Here is a 22,811-nt window from a genome sequence, read left to right on the forward strand (position 1 = left end):
CTCGACATATTAGTCAACAAGCCACATAATATGAAAATACTTAAGCCACATTAATTTTGGCATTGACATTTTCGGACATTTTTGGACAATCTTTGGCTTGAAAATCCTCCAAAACCAACACCATGCTCAGGGGCGTAGCTAGACCTTCTAGACTAGGGTTGGAGGGTCATCAATAGTTGACTTTGCCATCGAAGAAAAACATGAAGATACATTTAGGTGCTATTTCACCTAACGATGGGCGGTTTTACCGACCAAATTGAGGATTTTGTGGGCCAACTGAAGATCCAAGTGTCATACCCCCTATCCTCTGCATCAATCTTAAATTTAGGCTCTTGAAACTGCCAGCTAAGCCTGGTGGATGCATAATGCCAATGCATAATGAACAAAGATTGAGTGACAGCATTTAACACTAGGGAGACAGTTTCAATCAATTAACTCAATAAACAGCCTAAGCTAATACCATATATACTTATGCTATTGAGATCCTCGTTTTCGGATCCAAGTATATTCCAAATGGGAAGGGGAAGGGGGAGGATGGAAAGGGGGAGGAGGGAAATGGGGGGAGAGAAAGGGGAGGAGGGAAAGGGGAAGGAGGGAAAGGGGGAGGAGGGAAAGGGGGAGGAGGGAAAGGGGGAGGAGGGAAAGGGGGAGGAGGGAAAGGGGAGGAGGGAAAGGGGGAGGAGGGAAAGGGGAGGAGGGAAAGGGGGAGGAGGGAAAGAGGAGGAGAAGGAAACAGTTTGGTCTTACACATGCAATAAAAAAACAGGCAACAGCCATTGTCTACATAACGAAATGAAGAGGCTACTGCCCCCCTCGTTCATACTGTAAAAAAGGCACTGCAAGGCAGGGTAGTGCCTCTGCAACAGCAAACCATACCGACCAATGAAGCCGAGAAATCAAATCATTTCTGTATCTCATCACTTCTGAACAGATTCGTGCAAAGGTAACCTTGCAATGCTAATCTAATTAGCTGATTCCAGAAAGTTGTTTGATGACATGCAAATAGAAATTGTGGGATTTGAGTGAATCAAAGAGAATTACCAGCTAACGCCATCTGCCCCAGTGAAGAGAATTAGTGTATGTGTACACGAAAAAGGTAGTTTACAATAAAACAGTACATAAGATTATCAATCATGCAGTTCTATAAATATGATTATAAGAATAGATTTCAACATCAACTGGTCGAATGATGTTCAAGAAAAGTTCACAGACTTGTTTGGTAGCCATGTGAAAAGTTCATAGACATTCCACGTAAAGTATACAGAGTAGCAACATATGAAAAATTCTGAAGCAACTCTATTTCGAAAGTATAAGCAACAAAACTTGAGTTGGCAGGTCTCATAACTTGGTGTTATGTTGATAGCAGCACATGTTCACAAAAATGAGGTTGAAAAAATTGACCAATATGTTTAGTTTCAACTTTATATTCGGTCTCTGACATCTTAAATATCACTAATCTACTTCCTATATGACACCATATTTACTTGCTTTTTACGTTAAGGCCAGACTGCACAAACAAACAGTTCTATCAAACATGATCAAACATTGTAATACAAATGTTGGGTGATGCTTTAGGAATATCACACTTTGTCATGCGTCCTCAAACAACATTGCTCAAACGCCTGATGATATTTAAGAAAAGCTCCGTGCCATAGCACTGTAAATCGGCCGAAAGATCAATCCTTCGTAGCACATGGACGCTATGTATCCTTCAAGAGCATTTTAAGCTGCCAATATCACTGATGTTACTCTAGGGAGAATTAAAGGATGATCTAGAAAACTGTAGCCAAGGTGTGGACAAAGGACACGTATCTTCCACAACCTATTGAGTGAATTTCAACAACTAAATTTGACAAGGTATAAAACTTGTTCTCATAGAGACACATTTCACTGCATGTTGTCTTCGCCTTCTTTGGTCCTTGAAATGCCAAATCTTGGACAATTTTCATAGCCAACAGGCAAATGATTGTGCAGTTATTCCAAACGTTTGATCCAGAAGATTCTGTCATCTTTGTTGGAAAAGATGTGAAGAGGCTGGCCTGCATAGTAACACTATACATTTTTGTAATTTTCAAACATGTAAAGGCAGCTAAAATCCTGAGCATTTTCACTGATCAGGGTTGTATGATGAAGTAAGCATTCTATATGACCAAAAATTTGTTTTTAAACATACCCCAACAAATATTTGATGGTGTTTGAAGGAGTTTTATATTATGTTGTTTAATTTTTTAGACTACCTTTGAGAAAAGATTACCACATGCAAAAAGTAGAGATATAGGAGTAAAAACAAAACAAACTGGTGAGTCATTTTCGATTATGTCTGGCAAAAACAAGTCAAACAGTTGGCAGACAAAAAAAACAATTTCTAGGTTTAAGTTGTTAGGAGTATCGATTTCCTTTTGTCTTTGAAAAAAAACTTATCCTGATCACTAGTGTTGGAAAAATGCTGCACTGAAAATCAAGACCCTTAAAGGTATTGTAACATTCAGACCTTTTTATTAGGAATTGAAAGGATATAATTATAAATAAAAATTTGGTGGCAATACAGTTTCCAGCCAGATTCTAAAATCTTATTGAATTTGAAGTTATTTTGGATTGGATTGAAATTACAAATATGCGGATTGGGCCTCCGACCAAACCACAGCTTACTTTGGCCTGAAGTATAATATTAATTTTTATTAAAAGTTGAAAAGAACAATTCTAAATGAAAAGAGGTTTACACATTTTTTTTCAAGAAACCCCAAACTAATGCAGCACCTCAAATTCTCAATTTTTTCATTATGAGCAAAGAATCACCCTAAATTTTTTCTTAGTTGACCAAACTTAAAAAATCACTTCTTTAAAAAATCCCCATCCCAAATCTTTTTATTAACTTTGAGACATATTTTTTTCTTCCTGTATAACTGAAGCACAAATTGTGATTCTGAAAACCTTTTCTTTCTATTAACAAGAACTCATCTTTGTCTATGAGTCACACAACCAGGTTGTGACAATCATGCCTAACTGTCCGACAGCAAATTTTTGTCTCACCAGATATTCAAACAAAATCAAACTGATTTGACTTTTCTAAAGGTTTTCTTATCTCTTTAGATATCCTTTGGATTATATTATGAACATTTTTTCATGTTTCATGAGACCTTTTTACTTCATTATCTGATCAGACATTCTATCAATATCTGACTGCAATAAAGTTTAGGAATTAAATATTATTAAAAGAAATAAAACATTCAATTAATGAAACAAAACATATGCAGAAACAAAAAAATTTAAAAGACAAAAGTTTTTACATTGCCAGCATGGTATATTACATCAAGGTTAGTTGAATAAATGGATTTTATTGTATCGAGACTGCTTTTCAAAAAGATTTTGATGAAGAGGTGACAAGAGGAGAAAACTAATTCTATGTAGGTACTATCTAGCTTCTATAGATATAAAGCTAATAGCTTTAAAAATTAAGGGGATATGCAATAATGCAAAAACTATTGAATGCTCACTACTGGAGGGGGAATAATTTTCATACTTTTGGTTCACTTCAACTTGACTGCAAAGTTCGCCCCTTCATACAACCAAAACTGAAGTACAAAAGCTGACAAAAGTATGGGATGGTGGCCATTAAATCAGGCAAGTATTTGAATACAACCCAAAATGCAACCTCAAATTATTCATCATTTATTGCTGAACAGCCCTGAAGCAAGCAAATACCTGGTTATAAGATTAGGAGCATATATGTCCAACAATTTTAAACAAAGTGCTAATTTCTTCATTTTCATTTGATATAATGTTAGGCATGCAATGTACATATCAGTTTTGATCAATTATGTATGAGTTGAGTGTGATGAAATTAAATTGTCTATGAGAATATGTGTTCAAATATTTTGCAGAAAAAATAATATGATATTTTATGTCCTTTCCTGTTTTATGCGCCCTGTTTGATTAAATTTTGATGCCTCCACTATTTGAATTTATTTACAAAAACTCTGAAATTGGCAAGTTCCTCCGTGCAAATGCTTCATTTTATATACTTAATATATGGGTATAAAAGAAAGACCACAAGAATCAGTCCTTGATCCTATTCTTTTCAACTTCTGTATATGTAGAAATTTATGCTGCTGCCCATCTACTCTAAGAATTACCAACTGGATTTGACAACCAAAGCTCAGTACATGATCAGTACAAAAAAGGAGTAAAATTTCTACATTGCAGACCCATTGAAAACCAAATGTACTCTACCTCAGCAACAAAACTGGATTCATTTGCAAACTGGACATCTCAGAAATAAAGTCTGTAATTCATTTGCCTGCAGTAATCTTTGAAGTTTTTATAACTCAAACACTGATATTTTCTGATTCATGATAATCATGCTTATGCTAACTTTTCTTAAGTTGAATTTTCAGCTACTCAGGATAATCCATTCAAAGCTGAAATTATTGGAGAAGTTTCTCATATCTAATTTTTCAAGAATAAAATTTGTGTGCTTGCTAGCGAAACTACCCATTCCTTAGACTTGTGTTGACTGAAAGGGGCCTGAAAGAACAGAATAAGGAGGGTCTCTGGGCTAAAGCCACAAACTGTCACAAAGTATGTAAACCCAATAAATAAACTGCACCAAAAATGTTTATTCCACTTTTCCTGTACCAAGATGACTCAACAGGTTGTTGTTATTCCTTTATACTATATTAAGATAGGCCTTAGACTTGAAACTTTGTTGCTTGCCCACAATATATTGTGCATGGTTTCAGATGCACAGTCACACATTTTCAAAATGAACTTTTTCATTCAAGAAACAAAGTTTCCAGTGTGGGATAGGATGTTGATTGTAGCTGACTTGATGCACTTGAAATAAAATCAGAAGGGGTTGGGGAAGTTGGAACAGGTTGTAGATGAGGCCCTTGTGATACAACTAAATTTGCACCCCGACTAAATTCCTGTTGGGTGAGGGGCTAATTCTTCATCTATACTGATTCAAAGAAACAGAATTTATGAATAAGCTTTTCATTTCAAAATTATCAATTTACCTGGCAGCCAACATGAGTGGAGTGCATCCATCTTTGGTTCTGTGCTCTAAGTTTGATTTGTGTGCAAGCAGAAGTTCAACAACATCGTGGTGACCTTTCCAACAGGCACTTGTTAGAGGAATATCATTATTGCTTCCACTTGGGACATTGACTTGGGCCTTACATTTTAAAAGTTTTGTTGCAACACCTGTGTGCCCACCTAGTGCAGCAAACATGAGTGGGGAAAAGCCTTCCTTGGTTCGATGTTCTATGTTGGCACCACGGCTAAGTAAGAGATCTACCACTTCACTGTGTCCTTTCCAACATGCAAATGTTAATGGACTGTCTTTGTTACTGTCTGACTCTACATTTATGACTGCATCACTGTCAAGAAGCATCTCTGCAACTTTAACATGCCCAGCAAGGCAAGCAAACATTAATGCAGTGCAGCCATCCTTTGTCCTATGTTCCACACTAGCCTTGTGCCTAAGTAATTCATGAACCACCTCTGTGTTCCCAAGTGTGCAGGCCCATGTCAGTGGACTGTCTAATGTTGTCTCTGTTGGTGCATCAATTTCTGCTCCATTGTCTAACAAAAATCTGGCTACGGGCACATGGCCTTGACTGCAAGCTTCTAGAAGAGGCGTATTACCAGACTTATTTCTATGATTTATCTTAGCACCGCTCTGGATCAGCAACTTAACAATATCAAGCTTACCTTGTCGACAGGCAAGACTGAGCATCTCATCAAGACTCACATCGGGCTCGTTTACCATTCGCGGTAAAAACTCAGGCCCATCTGGGCCGGACTTCGTCGATTTTGTATTGCCACCATCCTTGGATGAGCTAATGACGGACGATGAAGTCGAATTAATTAAGCTTCCCTTTTTCATTTTGATTCTCATGAAATCGTGCTTTACTGAACCTCCCGTACTTTTGCATTAAATAATTCGCTGCCTTGAACGTATGCCGTCGAATGGATGTGCGAAACAACTCCAAACCACTGTTTCCAATCCAAGAATTAAGGCCGGTTGATTTTGAGCCTACCTCGCAATAATAGGAGTCAATTTTAACGATCAACTAAAATTCGGTGACATTTGAGCTGCTTACAGTTCCTGTAGGGGTATGGTTTTTAAACTGAAGTATCGTTCGTTAATTTTCTCCAGGTTCGTGGCAGACAATCACTCAAAAATACACAGGATTTGTTGTACTAGTAGTCTTCTGCCATTTTCCTCACGAATAACACGATGGTCGATTCCATTTTCATGAGCATGCGCTTGGACAGACAACCTGGTCATCTCCTTCACAGCTCCAAATCTCCGTCGCTACACTACCATGGGAAACAAGATGTTTATAACGACACAACAAACAAGTTTGAAAAATAGCCTTAGCTAAGTATGCTGGTGGGAAAGCTTTATTCAAAAACTTGAATAACTGAGTAAATTTGTATCTGCTACTTGGTCTGTGCTTAACAACTAGAGGCATTTGAAAAACCGCGATGTTTCCAATCGTTAATAATCTTTCAAAGCCCTCCAGACCTACCTAACCCCAATAATTTGGTAACGGTGCAAAACCGGTGATCGATTTCAGTAACATCATGTGCAGACTACAGGTATGAACAAAATTCTACCATTAGATTACATAATTGCGAACGATTTCTCTCAAATACCCAAGACAATCCTAGTTTTGTATTACCACCACTGACGGAGTTATGAAAAGTGGGAGAATTATCTTAACAAATTTCCAGGGACGGGTTTTAAAGGCAAGGATTGAGAGGGGGTGTTAGATATTGACCAGATTTTGGTGGCACCATCTATGGTGGCACACCCTTCAGGTACCTTGAAAATGACTGGATCTTACCAGGGGCACCGGAAGCATTTTGAGGCGACGGGGGCAGCTACTCAAAAAGGGCATGTTTTCAATGACTAATATTAGAATTATAACAATAAATGATATAACATAATACATTGGTACCGATAACACGTTTAATCTAAAAGGCCAGTCTAAAACTCCCCATTCTGTTGTTTAGGCTTTCGCTGGGTGGGAAGGGGAGGGGGGTACCTTAACATGTTTGAAGGTAGGAGTACGTGCAATGTTTTAGGGGTACCTTTTTCTGAAAAATGCGGCAACTTCTTTCTTATAAATTCTGATGACTTTGCTAAAGTTCACCTCATTTTTAAAAGCTTTTAGATTACTTCAATTGAAGCTTCTACTAGTTAACTTGGATTAGTGTTGCTTATTGCATTAGATATTGACATGCTCTACTAGAGTCCATTAAAAGGTGCCCCATCTCAGTTTTCCCTTAAGACCCGAGATGCCTCCGTTACGCCACTCATCTCATTCTACAGTAATTTCCCACATTTTAGGGTGTTGTCGAAAGAAATTGCATTATTGCACACAAAGGCACCCAATGTTTTAATTGCTTTCATTTTGTTCCTAACCGCACTAATATTTTATCTCACTATTCCATTCGCATAAACACAGTGCCATTTTCACAAGGGCACAGTGCTGCCCCCGCTGCCCCCGTATAGTCAGGGCAGGAGGGCAGCTGCCCCCGTACTTCCGGCGCCCCTGGATCTTACCTGCTTCAAAAACAATTCTAGCATAAAGAAGACTTAACTGTTAGCATCGGTTCGATATTCCAACATTCCAATATTCCAACATTCCAACATTCCAACAATCCATGTTTTCAAGATAGCCGATAGGATATGGATGCAAAATGAAAACTTTACCTTTGTGCTATTTTTAGACTGGTACAAAAGATTTTCATAATTTTTTAGGGGTGGGGCTCCTCATTGATATGCCCTTGGTGATAAAAGAAAACTGCTCGTTGGTCATGCCAAAATGATAGGTAACCAAGGACACTACTTGGTTTTGAACACACAGGCATATGCATGCAGCTGGTGCATTTCTAAATTGTTTGTCCCCAGATCGTCCATATTTAAATTTACAACTCCACAGTCCGCCTCCGATTCACTGTCTTGTCACAGAACTGTCGTTGGCACCAGGGCCCACGCCACAAATTTGAAAGTGGAGGGCAAGGCTAGCAAAAGTAGAGGGCCAAGACTTCCTTCCCTTATTACTGCAGCTTTAAAACTACTTGCTTCGCAAAAAAGTGGGGGACCATGGCCAGCCCGGCCCCCCGGTGCTGTTCCTCTCGTCATGACATCCCCCTACATCATTCACGGCATCACATCCCCTAGAACAGCTATTCTTAAACTCCGGCCCGCTGACCTACCCCGGCCCGCAGCAAAATTTCATCCGGCCCGCCGAATGCTTGTTACCTCGAAAATATTTTTTGCCAATATTTAAAAATTTGGAATTCGATTTATTTTTGGTTTTCTTTTGTCCCCTCTGATATTTTTTTCTCTGTAGTAAATTTTAAATGCGTTCCATGGACAGTTATTAGTCCAAAAGGGAGTACCGAAATAGGAAATGCTTTATTTAATCATTTTATCGTTTTATAGCGTTTCCTATTTCATATCAACAGATAAAACTATAGAACCTAGTTATGAAAACCTTAAGGATATTGCCCTGAATTTTCTCCCGTTAAAATCTTTTTGAGGTGTTGTTTCTGGCCATTCCTAGATTAATATAACCTAAAATTTTTCTTGCCGCCAACCATTGACTTGCCGCCAAGATAGACAGGCCTTGACTAAATACATCCACAAACAAGATTTTGGCCTTTCTTTAAAAAACGCTGTGCAGTCCCTCGACCTGACTTCTGGCGCTTCAAATCGACCCAACAAGAAACTAACGAAGATTAACTTTCTAGCCTAAAAATAGCATAAAACGATCTTCTGACTCAGCCTGGTACAAGAAACATAAAGTTACAAACCTTTGTGAAAATAAAAGGCCTGTCTATCTTATCACTAACTTAGCCTGGTAAAAATGAGATCGGAGTTTCATTTTCAGCAGCCTACACAAGGTATGTAAAAGTTGAAAACCAACTGGCCCCTGAAGAAAATCAATATGTTTTTCTGGTCCGGCACTTTTCTGGCCTGGTTCAGGCAGGGCCGTTGCTACGGGGGAGCGTGTGGGGGGTGTGACAGCCCTCCAGACAACCCTAACCTTAAATCTTCGAAAATGGAAGTTTTTTCGGCAATCTCTTGGAAACTGGCAAATTTTTAGAAGAAAGACAGAGAATTTTGCCATTTACAAATAGATATTATCGGTTGTTGGTGAAAACCTAGCGAGAAAAATCGATGATCGTTCAAACTCTCTCGTGCTAAAGGCCAGGCGCGGTGTTAAATCACTACTTTGATCTAACATAAACGCGTGAGTTCTAAATAATAAGAAGAATTAACTTACGACCTTGAGCAGAAGAACTCGAATGAAGACACGTCTCGTCTAGAACAGCAAATGATTTCGACAGCAACTTTATTAATCTACAGCTTTCGGCGAGTCTCTCTAAAAACTACGCTACACGATATATATATGAATATCTAGGGGCAAAGGTTAAAATTAGGAAAATAATATGTCTTTACTAAATATGGTTAACAGAAATGTATTTAATGTTCCTGGCCAATCAGGGAAGCGATAGAAAAATATCTGATGCAATGTACATGAACCCGGCACAAAGTACAACGTGTGATCTGATGTCTGATGCAATGCTGGTATGTAGCCATCACGTGACATGCAGCAAAATCAATAATCGAACAAAACAACAGCAACAGCATAAAAGCGATTGTTTAAATGAACTGTCTATTTACATAACTCCCCCTCCTCGAGGACAAGCCTCCCGGCTTGAGCGAAAAAAAAAATATATTAAATACCAATGATTTCATCAGGGGTGTGGACATCCTCTGGGCGAGTAATCGGCACGTCGGTGATAGAGTCCGCTCGAACCGGTTGCGGCTCACGGTTTTTGTCCGCAAAACTCTCGGAAGGAAGGTCGGCGTCAGTGAGATCTGGCGGTTCAGGATCGGCATCTGGCGGACAAATAGGCCTGTCAGCTGGATCATAATACGGTTTCAGTCGATTTGCATGCACAGGCACCGAGACTGGGCGATTATCGAGATGGCGAAGCTTAAAATGCACTGGAGACAGCTTTGCGACGATGCGATATGGACCATGAAAATTATGCGTCAGCTTTTTCGAATACCCTTTTCGAACTTTGGGAGTGTATACCCAGACTTTGGAACCAATTTCATACCGGACTGGACGACTGGTTTTGTCATATTGAATTTTCATACGTTGCTGCGCTAACTGGGTATTTGACTTAATGATTCGCTGAGCATGTTCAAGATTCTCTACAACACGGGAACGAAGTTCTTCAACGGAAGACGACAAATTTGACGCAGGTATCAATAAAGATGTATCGAGTGGTAATCGCGGCTCTCGACCATACAAAAGATAAAAAGGTGACTCGTGAGTAGTTGCGTTCGGTGACACACGGTAGGCGAACAGAATCAGCGGCAAATGCTCGTCCCAGTCCTTTTGATTGGTACTTACGTACATGGATAAACTTTCAGCTAAGGTGCCGTTAAATCGCTCGACGAGACCATCAGTTTGAGGGTGGTAAGATGTTGTATGCAACCGCTTAGTGTTCAAGAGATTGCTTACTTCCTTCACGACGGCTGCTAGAAAATTTGCGCCACGATCTGATAAAAGCGTACGTGGAGGTCCATGTCGTGCTAATATTTCATTGACTAGTAACCATGCAATTCGTGTTGCCTCGGTGGATGGAAGAGCGAAGGCCTCAGGCCAACGTGTATAGTAATCCGAAAACACAATGATGTATCTGTTCCCAGAATTTGTGACTGGAAATGGACCAAGAATATCCATGGCTACCCGATCAAATGCACCATCAACTGGGATTGGAAGTAAAGGCGCCTTGTGCTTATTGCGTGGCATTTTCTTCATAGCACAATCTACACAGGTGTTGCACCAATGTTCAATGTCCTCAAACATGCCATGCCAGTAATATCGTGCTCTGATCTTCTCATACGTTTTTAATACACCAAAATGACCGGCAGTTGGGTCGTCGTGACATGAAACAAGAACATCATAGCGTAGCGATGCTGGAATTACGACTTGAGAGCAAATTGAGGTTACTCGACGTTTTCCTGGAGACCAAAGGTGGGAAAGTATACCATTTTCATCCAAATAGTAAGAATCGATAGATAACAGAAGAGACCGAGCTTTAGAATTATCCAACGGTAATTGAGATTCTTCCAGGTACTGAATAATTACAGACAAGTCTGCATCCTGTCTCTGCAAAGTATGAAGACGTTGAACTGAGGAAATGACATTATCAATCACAACAACTGAAGGAGATGTTGACTCAGATACAGGTACTTGTGATGAAGTATATGGCCGACGAGAGAGCGCATCAGCATTGCCATTTGAAGAGCCCGGTCTATGAAGAATATCAAAGTCATATTGTTGAAGCTGCAACGCCCAGCGAGCGAGACGACCGGTTGGATCTTTAACCTTCATTAACCAAGCTACCGTGGTCAGTATGGACAAAGAATTTACGACCAAAGAGGTACGGCTGGTATCGTTTAATTCCGTCAATGACAGCTAAAGCCTCCCTCTCTGTTGTGCTATACCGGGTTTCTTGTAGGCTAAGCTCTCTACCACCATAAGCGATAACATGTTCTTTTCCGTCAACCACCTGTCCTAAGATGTACCCTAAAGCGGACTGGCTCGCATCAGTATAGAGATGGAAAGGTTGGCTGAAATCTGGATAGGCCAAGATGGGTGGTGAGCATAGACGAGACTTTAGGATCTGAAAAGCAGCTTCACAATCAGAGTTCCATTCGAAAACAACGCTTTTTCTTGTGAGATGATTCAACGGCGAGGCTATCTTGGCAAAACCCTCTACAAAACGACGATAATAATTGCAAAGGCCTAAGAAACTTCGGATATCTTTGACAGAAGTAGGCGTGGGAAATGACTGGACACTTTCAAGCTTCTCTGGATCAGGCGAAACACCAGAAGAAGATACAAGAAATCCAAGAAAGTTCACTGAACTTCTAGCAAAGAAGCATTTTGTTGGTTTCAGTTTGAGACTGGCTTCACGAAGGCGATCAAAAACAAGACTGAGGCGAGACAGATGTTCCTCGAATGTCTTTGAAAAAACGATAATATCATCGATGTAGATCAAACAGATCTTCCACTCGAAACCATGAAGAAGTCCTGACATTAGACGCTGAAAGTTTGGAGGAGCATTTGTTAATCCAAAACTCATGACGTTAAACTCATAAAGTCCTGCATGACTTATGAACGCCGTTTTCTCCTTAGATGAAGGGTGCATGGCTACCTGGTGATAACCAGATTGCAAGTCTAGAGTAGTGAAATAATTAGAGCCAGCTAGAGAATCCAGGGCATCGTCTATCCTGGGCAAAGGAAAGCTGTCTTTACGTGTTACTGCATTCAGTTTACGGTAGTCTATACAAAAACGGGTTGTACCATCCTTCTTCTTAACCAAGACTACAGGTGAACTCCATGGGCTAGAAGAAACACTGATTATGTTCTGTTCCAGCATTTTAGAAATGTGACTTTCAATTTCGTCTCGCTGGTTTTGTGAAACCCTGTATGGTGCTTGCTTAATAGGCTTGGAATTACCAGTGTCTATTTCATGCTGAATTATGGAAGTGTGGCCTAGATCAAGGGAGGATGATGCAAATATTTCTCCATAGGCTTCAAGTAAACCGTTGAGCTGAGTGTTTTCTGAAAAAGTCAAAGCTGGACTTGGCAAACAGTCAAAAGAGGACAAAAGATCTTTTTTTTCTTGGCATTTGATCGCATCGATAGGTGCAATGAAAGGCTTTGACTCAAGTGATACAACAACGTCGTCTGGGTGCATTGCCTCAAACTGGCCAACCACAGTACCCTTATGAAGCAAAACTGGCTCGTCGGATGGATTCAAAAGACGAAAGGAGACAAAGCCATCCTCTGACGAACGTGACAAAGATGAAGCACCAAGCAGATGGTACCTGTCTGAAAGTTGTGACGTAGTTTCAAGAAGACCAATTACTGGTTGAGAAGAAAATGTCGCCAGAGAAACTGGAATAATAACCTCGCTCTGAGCATCAATAACATGAGTTTCAGAAACCTTGACCTCTGATACAAAAGGTGGAACATCACCAACGGCAAAATACACAGTGTTAATTTCTTCAAATGTAACAAAACAACCTTTTACGTCAATAACAGCGCCAAATTGATGAAGAAAATCTCGTCCTAACACAACATTATAAGACAAACCAGGAACGACAAATGCATCACATTGATACTCCTTTTTCCCAATAAAAACAGGGAAAGAAACGAAACCACGAACAAAAACTACGTGTCCATTAGCAGTTTTAACACTGTCAATTGTTCCTTTGTGCAGCAGGCTGTGACTTGCGCGCAAAACACTTTCGTAAAAGCTTTCACTAACTACAGAGACCGCTGCGCCCGTGTCTACTAAAATTTTAACAGGCTGCTTAGCAACAGTACCCCATATTAGCACGTTAGTAGGGGAAGACAAAGGAGCTGACATGGCTGACTGCATACAAGGGATCTCAACGACGACTGAATTCTTATGGTCACTTTCCGGCTCTGGAGTTGGTTTTGAAACACCAGGTTCCTTGCACCGTTCCGTTTTAGTAGAAAGAAAGTTTTGGCTGCTCATTCTTTGCTGTCCCCATTTACCTAATTCATCGTCCATTAGGGGAGGTTGTTCATTTTTAACTGTTTGGGTCTTCAGTTCCCCAAGCGTGAAGACCCGTTCCCGTTTAAATTTTGCTGAAAGGATTGTTGACTTTGCTGAAAACGAGGCGAACCATATCGTGTTTGCTGATAACGAGATTGATCAAATCGATCGTTTTCAAAATTAGATTGGCGCTGCCAAAAGTTGAATTGACGCTGGTTTTGACTAGGGGCAGGATTTTGTTGCCTCAGATTGCAATAACGAGAAACATGCCCGACTCTTTGACAAGAATTGCATATGGGCTGACCATCAGTGGTACGAAGATTGCGACCCCTTGCACCGTTTTGGAATGAATGCCTGGAAATTTGAGGATTTTTGTGAACTGGCTGTTGGAAACATTCATTATCGAGGGCAGCAACATTCATGTTTTGCAATTCGTTTTGGCCGTAAGGAACGCTGTTAAAGGCATTCGAAAAGCCATGAAGACCATTTTGAAGAGGCAAACTGGATGGAAACGCAGTGTCGATAGCATGGACTGGTTTTTGTTCCTGTTTTTTAGAGGCATATGTCATCAGCAAATTAACTTGGCCTTCAAGTTCTTTTATTCGTTGCTCCTGCAGGGTGTTACTTAAACTCGGAAGAAGGTTTTCAGGTACGGAAGTGGAGGAAACTGCTGATCGGAGCCTGGCTAAATTATCAGCTTCTGCGAACGTTTTAGGCTGGTTCAAAATAACATGACTTTTAATTTCGTTTTTTAGACCATTGATAAATAAGTTCATCATCTCCATGTCCGAAAGAGAAAGACGTTGGCACTTTCTTTTCATATCTTCCGTGTAGACTGCTAAAGGCTCGTTTGGTCCTTGCTTACGGGCATAAAGTTCCTGTCTTAAAATGAAGTCCAAATTTTGGGCTCCAAACCTGTCTTTCAGGGCCTCGATCAAAGCTTGATAATCATTGGCAGTTTCATTAGTCAATGTTTGAAACCAGGCCAGTGCAGGGCCACCCAACATTAACGGAAGTGCACCGAGTTTTTTTGCGTTTGACCAACTGTAAAATTTCGAAAGTCTATCGAATTTTGCAAGCCACTCGTTTACATCTTCGTTTGGGAGGCCATTAAACGGGGGTTGTTTAAACAAACTAGAATTTGTGTTACCATCTATTGCAGCCTGGACAGCACTTAATTGCGTTTGTAAATTGTCTACTGTTATCTGGAGTTGCTCAGCCATTTCGAAAAGATTACCAATAAAGTTAACTACGTTAAAATACGATTCAGCAAAATTGAGTCAGTCAAAGAAAATAAATTGCAGCGATTACGCACACACTGAACGTCCAATAAAATCTTGTATTTCCACAAAAAGAGATCTTGCAGATAAAGTCGTTCTATTTAAACAAAACGATGCAACGCAAATAAACAAAGTTCACTCTTTGCAAGGATAATAAACTGAATTTACTCGTTGTAAGGCAAATACACAAAGTTCACTCTTTGTAAGGAATTCTCTCTACTTGAAGAAAAACGGCTTTGATCTTCGATAAGACGTGAAAACTGATCATTAAACGGCTGAAAATAATTTCTAATGTGCTAGGATATCTTGAAAAAGTTATTGCATGCAAAAAGTTTTCTCGTTCAATCGTCTTCCTGACACACGGGGGCACCAAATGTTAAATCACTACTTTGATCTAACATAAACGCGTGAGTTCTAAATAATAAGAAGAATTAACTTACGACCTTGAGCAGAAGAACTCGAATGAAGACACGTCTCGTCTAGAACAGCAAATGATTTCGACAGCAACTTTATTAATCTACAGCTTTCGGCGAGTCTCTCTAAAAACTACGCTACACGATATATATATGAATATCTAGGGGCAAAGGTTAAAATTAGGAAAATAATATGTCTTTACTAAATATGGTTAACAGAAATGTATTTAATGTTCCTGGCCAATCAGGGAAGCGATAGAAAAATATCTGATGCAATGTACATGAACCCGGCACAAAGTACAACGTGTGATCTGATGTCTGATGCAATGCTGGTATGTAGCCATCACGTGACATGCAGCAAAATCAATAATCGAACAAAACAACAGCAACAGCATAAAAGCGATTGTTTAAATGAACTGTCTATTTACATAACTCCCCCTCCTCGAGGACAAGCCTCCCGGCTTGAGCGAAAAAAAAAATATATTAAATACCAATGATTTCATCAGGGGTGTGGACATCCTCTGGGCGAGTAATCGGCACGTCGGTGATAGAGTCCGCTCGAACCGGTTGCGGCTCACGGTTTTTGTCCGCAAAACTCTCGGAAGGAAGGTCGGCGTCAGTGAGATCTGGCGGTTCAGGATCGGCATCTGGCGGACAAATAGGCCTGTCAGCTGGATCATAATACGGTTTCAGTCGATTTGCATGCACAGGCACCGAGACTGGGCGATTATCGAGATGGCGAAGCTTAAAATGCACTGGAGACAGCTTTGCGACGATGCGATATGGACCATGAAAATTATGCGTCAGCTTTTTCGAATACCCTTTTCGAACTTTGGGAGTGTATACCCAGACTTTGGAACCAATTTCATACCGGACTGGACGACTGGTTTTGTCATATTGAAATTTCATACGTTGCTGCGCTAACTGGGTATTTGACTTAATGATTCGCTGAGCATGTTCAAGATTCTCTACAACACGGGAACGAAGTTCTTCAACGGAAGACGACAAATTTGACGCAGGTATCAATAAAGATGTATCGAGTGGTAATCGCGGCTCTCGACCATACAAAAGATAAAAAGGTGACTCGTGAGTAGTTGCGTTCGGTGACACACGGTTAAAAATTACAGTTTTTAACACTGCACACTTTTACTGTTTATCACTTCACAAAACCGCGCTTTTACCGCTCAAATTGGTCATCACTGACCTTAAAAATAGGTCTGTCTTGGATGGGATTTCGGCATGTGAAGTTTGACATTATTCCGACGAAAGCTCAAATTTTCCGACAAGAACGCTGATTGCTGATTGCCTTAGCCCTCCCATGCCCCCATAGTTTCCGCCACTGCTTTTGGTAGGGCCTGTATGGAATGCTCTTTCCACGCTGTTCTCTCCTCCCGTTCCTCTATTCCCCTTGCTATAAAGCATAGTGTGCTTCTTCAAATTCTTGATTATAGACTTTTTAGGAGTTATAGTTTCCTTACATCATAGGATTCTTTTCACTGTTCTTTATCAGGCACCCCGGAGCAGGGGGGGGGGGCTAGGGGGGCTCCCCCCACATTTTGCAAAAAATGCCAAATATCAAGTATCAAACTACCAGAAAAGCCTCTTTTTATACGGTTTTAGCCCCCCCCCCTACTTTTTTTAGACTCCCCACTTTTCTCAACGCTCCGCGTTGCCTGTTAATGTTTATAATATCAATAAACTTGATTTATGGCTCTTTATGTGATTGATGGTTCTCTTTCCTTCTCATACCCGGTGCATTGGCACCCTGGTCGGGAGAAGTGCACAGCAAATCATTTTTTAACATCGGTTTTCAAATTATTGCTGCCTTACATTACGATATCTTTACGCTATTAATTGTTACAGGTGTTACCCAGAAGGTTGGAAAATTGCAAGGGTTGCCCCTATTTCAGAAGTATTCAAACTTGTGTAAAACCACTTAAAAAAGGGGTTTTACAAATGTGAGTTCGTAGGTCGTTCGCAGAAACGTACACGATAAATACGGCAAAAACTGTTATCCAATTCTCTATACACTTCTTCTAATTCATCAGTTCACGGCAAACGACTAAAAATATCTTAAACGGCTAACGGCGACAATGTAACGGCAAACACAATTCTGCAAGCTAGCGACAAGGTACACGGAGTTCGTCAATCTTACAGCAAGACTGAACCTAAGTATAAAGCCACTCCTTGTATACCCTAAGAATAATACAATTTACAGAAGCTGATGCAATTGCAGCGCAATGATGCAATTGTCATGTGATGTCCTGCAATGAATGGGAACCCTGTGTTCTAACACTTGTGATCATTCCACCTTCATCCCGAAGATATTTTAAGATCTTTACAAGTTCTGAGAAATGTCATTATAAATAAGGCAGTACAATCAGATCTTCATATGAACTTTTTGATAATTACAAACGGCCGATGTAAAGGGCACTTCTATGAAAAGGGCACTTAGGCCTCCCCTTGCCCCTCCTATCAAAAGGCAACAGAGGCGATTTACCCCCTGCGCCCCCCCTCTCCAACGTCCCAGCCTATATCAGTTCTCCCTGTTCTTTGGAAAATGTTTGAAAAATTTATCTTTAACACAGGCATAGACAAAGGCAACAACTGTTTTCTGAGCGACTTGCTTTTAGACGCCTGTGTTACACTGTTGCTAAAAGTCGCCTGTCCTGCATTTTATTTATCGCCTGTCCTGCGAAATAAAATTTGATTTCATACATAGTGAGTCTGGTACCCAGGGTACCTGCACTGATGATTGGTTTACAAATATGAATAGTGGAAAATACACTGCATTGATATTTGTCGACCTAAACTGTCTGGTACTGGAGATCATGATATCTTGCTTAAAAAGATGTAGAAATTTGTAGTTCTTGATATCTAGCATGCCTTGTTTGCGTCATGTCTGATGTCGGAACAGTTAGGAACAGTTATGTAAGTTAAATGGTGTTCCACAGGGGTTTTGTCTTGGGCTTTTCATTTTATTCTTTATATAAAAAAACTTCGACTCTGTCTAGAGATCTGTGAGATAGTCATGTATGCTGTTGGGTAGTTGGCTGAGCATCCTTGTAAGGATACACGGAAGGTCCTGCGTCCTTAGTTTCCAACATTTACGACAATTGTAAATATTAAGTCCAGCTATAATGACTAAAAGATTGCCAGAAGACGATGATAATAAAACAAACAGTTACATTTTAGACTGTGATGATTTGTGAATGAATAAATGAAATACAGCGTTTCGTTGTGATAATGCGTTCGTTCGCGATGATTTCAGGCGACAACGTTTGTATTAATTTCGATTTGCTGCGAGGGCGCGATTTCATTTACAGGCCAAAATTCCGAGTCGTTTTCCAAAAACTGTGGCCCGTTCCACCAAAACTCGTTTGATTGCATTTTAGAACAATCAATGCCTCTTGAAGCGATATCAGCTGGATTGTTAGACGTTGGACAATATCGCCAATTTTTCTTTTCGGTTAAATCGCAAATTTCATGCACTCGATTTCTTACAAATACTTGTTTGTGTTCTTTGTTACCTAAAACCCAGTGAAGGACAACCTGTGAATCTGTCCAACAAAAGATTGATTCTAAGTTAATTGTGCTAATCAAGGCATTGTGGACTGACTTTATAAGACGCGAAAGTGTTACTGCGGCCATTAGTTCAAGTCGCGGTATTGTTTCACCTTTCATAGGTGCTACTTTGGTTTTTGCACAAATTAATCGGCTTATTACTAGTTTAGATGATGATTCGACGCGAAGGTATACACAAGCCCCATATGCATATTGACTTGCATCAGAAAAGCCGTGTAGTTGAATCGAAATAGCGTCATTACTGATAATATCTCCCATTAGGCTTCGCGGAAATTCAATTAGTGTTGTGTTTGCAATGTTGTTTACGATTTTGAGCCAATTATTGCAAATGTCGTCAGGGAGTTTTTCATCCCAGGCTGTTTTCAATTTGCACAATTGCTGAAATATCATTTTAAGCGGAAGAATTACCGGCGAAAGTACTCCGAGCGGATCAAAGAACCGCGCGGTAGTTCTTAAAATATTGCGCTTGGTTACTTCAACAGTACTGCTAGCGGCTTCGATAAACTCCGAAAAGTCAAACACAAATTTGTCGTTATTTCTGTTCCAAGGCATTCCTAGGATTTTAGATTCGGTACCATTGCATACTGTATTAGAGATCGATTTTGTGAAGGTTTCATCATCGTCGAAAATGACATTACTTTCCTTCGAATTTGCGGTTTTACTATGCATATTTCCAGCTAGTTCAATGCGTTCAATAAGCGAATCACTGTTAGAGGCCCATTTCCTCATATTAAACCCTCCAGAAGCAAAACAAAGTTTGAGTTTACGATAAAGTTCGAAACTTTCCTCCTCAGTATCTAATGAAAACGCAAAATCGTCGATATATAGAGATTTTTCGACGGTTTGCACAAATTCGTTATCTGACTGTCGATAGTTTTCAAGGTGGTGACGTACAGTAGCATTAAGAACATACGGCGAACTCGTAAGTCCAAAAACTAAACGTGAAAACCTCAATGTTGCAAGCTCAGGATCTTTTTCAAAAACGTTATCGTACCACAAGAATCGGAGAAAATTCCTGTCGTTTTCTTGTATAATGATATTCAGAAATGCCTTTTCTAAGTCACCAATTAACGCTATTCGTTTAGCTCTGAGTCTCAAAAGTACATCAAAAATGAGAGGTACCAGATTTGGGCCTGGTTCTAAGCAATCGTTTAAACTTACTTCGCCGTTTTGTTTAGAGCTTGCGTCGTAAACGACTCGAAGTTTTGTAGTTTGCCGCTCTTCTCGAACTACTTCCCTGTGAGGATTATAATACACAGATCCAACAGGAGCCGAGCATAACTCCGTATCCTCTACCTTTTCTACAACACCGGAATTTAGTTGTTCAGAAATTACTTCGTTGTATTGATGCAAAACATCGGGTTTTGAATTTAAGCGTTTTAACAGGCTTTCGAGACGTTTACGTGCTACTTGATAATTGTCTGCAATTACAGGATGATCTTCCTTGAATGGGAGCGAAATCTCATACTTTCCGAGTTTTTGATTAAAATGAATTTTTCCCTCTAATGGATTTTCGCTACAAGTTAGTTCTTGCTCATTAGACTTGATACCCATAGATTCGATATCCCAGAATTTGTGAAGTTCGTTTATCAAATGTTTATCGCTATCAACGACAATATTGTCAGTTTTAAGGACATGTGAAATGATAATGTTCGATGAGTGTTCATTTGTTGACGGTATTTCTACGGGACCGTTAAGTACATACCCGAATCTGGTAAGTGTAGCTACGGGGCCATAACCATGCTCCCCCCGTACTACGTGATCTAACATGAACTGCCAAATGTAGTCCGCCCCAATCAATATGTCAACTTCAAATTCATCCATGCCGCTACCTTTATCAGCTAAAGGCAAATCTTTTATGTGGGGATATTTCAGTTTGGCTACGTCTATGGCTTGATTAGCAACCGGGCTACAAATATTGTCTACCACAAAAGCATTAATAAACACAGTTAGGTTATCTGCTCCTTCGATAGCAATTTGGATTGAATCACACGTTTTTAATGTCCCACTAACGTTACCGAATTCTTTAATGATTACCTTTTCTGTGCTTATGGTGGGCAACTGTAACTTATCCCTTAGCCTGCGTGAAATATACGATTTCTGGGAGCAAGAGTCTAAAATAAGTCTTACAACGCATTCTTCTGTGTTACTGTCTACTCTTCTTACTTTAGCTCTTGCAGTTTGTAATAAGACAGCGGTATTTGTGGTGTTATTGCGAGACGCTAGCAAAGTACTTACCGATGGTTGTGTGGGCGGTGACTGAGGCGCGGCGACGGTTTCCTTGTAGGCTGTTTCTCTTGCTTTTGCAAAACTTGTGGAACTGTCAGCTTTTGAGCCACAAATTGCAACATGGTGCTTTCCTTGGCATTTGAAACATCTAGTATTGCTTCTGCAAAATCTGCTAACATGTCCACCACGTAAACAAACAAAGCATCTCCGTTTCTCGCGTAATGTCTGCTTCCGCGCGTCAGGATTCGAAACCGTTGTGCAGCTCGAAGAAAAATGTTTCTGCCCGCAAAATAAACAAGATGGTATTCCATCGTTTGCACTCCTTTCTCGTTTCTGGTTGTTGATTAGCAGTGTAGCTGCTGTGGATTGCTGAAAGGATGGTTTTGATAAAACTGTTTTTGTATTGGTAGCACTACCAATAGGTGCATAAGCGCACTTTTCTCGAAGTGAAATTTCTTCACCGAACGCTAATAATAGTCCTTCTAAATCCCATTCATCCGATAGTTTCCTCGAGATAAGAAGTCTTAACTCTACCGGTATTTTTGACATTATGATAGGCGTCAAGATAGTTCCGTAGCTTTCTGCAGATACACCAATTCCATTTAAGCTGCGAACAGTGCTTTCAACTTTGTCGTACATTTGACGCAATTTCTTTAAATCCGCTCCGTTTTCAGTCCTTTGTAAATCCATTAAGGCTTCAATATGTTTTGAAATAATTATTTGACGATTTCCATATCGTTTTCGCAATAAGTCTAGAGCTATTTGATAATTTTCACTTGTGAGTGGAAGACCTGATATCGTTTTAGCGGCTTCGCCAAGCAGCGATTTCTGTAAGTATTTGAATTTGTCGATAGGAGCCAAGCCTTGAGATTCATCAATTGTTGAGGAAAAACTATCCCAAAATGATGGCCATTCTGTCGGGTCTCCATTAAACACCGTTAAAGGTAATTTTGGTAGCTTCACTTTTCCTGCTGTGGCAAAACCTTGTGATTCGAAGCTGCGATTAAGTTCATGTTGCGGGGCGATCGTGTCCTTTCTGCTAACTAGATCTATTTGACATATTATGTCTTCCGTTTCTTCTTCCAAATCGCTACGATCTACTATTTCTTTCTCGATATCGACTTCTTCCAAAAGATCCTCAATTTCTGTATCTAGTGTCGTGATAATCAATCGTTTTCGTTCCAGTGTGTTTTTGATTGATTCGAGTTTCGATTGTTGTTCCGGTGGAAGATTTTGACCGCGCGGAGGCAACAGCTCTCGGGCCTTCGCGACATTTTTGCGAACAACCAGGCGATGACCGTTTCGTGCCTGAATTTTCTTCTTTAATGTTTCTTTTTCAGACATTACAGCTCCCGGGTCACGGCACCAAAATGTTGGGTAGTTGGCTGAGCATCCTTGTAAGGATACACGGAAGGTCCTGCGTCCTTAGTTTCCAACATTTACGACAATTGTAAATATTAAGTCCAGCTATAATGACTAAAAGATTGCCAGAAGACGATGATAATAAAACAAACAGTTACATTTTAGACTGTGATGATTTGTGAATGAATAAATGAAATACAGCGTTTCGTTGTGATAATGCGTTCGTTCGCGATGATTTCAGGCGACAACTCTCTTTAACAACTTTAAAGATAACACCTTATACAGAAAAATAAGAAGGCCCTTACGT

The 22,811-nt window shown here is 40.1% G+C and overlaps 2 protein-coding genes and 1 long non-coding RNA gene across 3 annotated transcripts in view; 1 reads left to right on the forward strand and 2 right to left on the reverse strand.

Moving 5' to 3' along the window:
• Positions 1-6,275, reverse strand: part of LOC135684490 (uncharacterized) — a 28,767-nt gene extending 22,492 nt beyond the window's left edge. The window contains exon 1 of the mRNA XM_065200073.2: positions 5,016-6,275. Within this exon, the coding sequence (XP_065056145.2) occupies positions 5,016-5,899 (884 nt within the window). The 5' untranslated portion in view covers positions 5,900-6,275. The remainder of the gene's footprint in view (positions 1-5,015) is intronic.
• Positions 645-5,356, forward strand: LOC135684493 (uncharacterized). Its single transcript, XR_010515879.2, has 2 exons — positions 645-1,857; positions 2,233-5,356. It is a non-coding gene; the product is annotated as an uncharacterized LOC135684493 (long non-coding RNA).
• A 12,320-nt stretch (positions 6,276-18,595) lies between the features above and the next one.
• LOC135681783 (uncharacterized) lies at positions 18,596-22,486 on the reverse strand. The gene has a single exon (XM_089115047.1). It carries the CDS (start codon positions 22,484-22,486, stop codon positions 18,596-18,598), a length of 3,891 nt encoding a protein of 1,296 aa, XP_088971173.1.
• Between the last annotated feature and the right edge of the window lie 325 nt (positions 22,487-22,811).

This window comes from Rhopilema esculentum, chromosome 21 (assembly GCF_057945365.1).
Source record: "Rhopilema esculentum isolate cy_ngs chromosome 21, ASM5794536v1, whole genome shotgun sequence".
Taxonomy (NCBI): Eukaryota; Metazoa; Cnidaria; class Scyphozoa; order Rhizostomeae; family Rhizostomatidae; genus Rhopilema; species Rhopilema esculentum.

Bases quoted from the DNA above. Each gene is read 5' to 3' on its own strand.
- LOC135681783 (XM_089115047.1), bottom strand. From the start codon at position 22,486: ATGTCTGAAAAAGAAACATTAAAGAAGAAAATTCAGGCACGAAACGGT.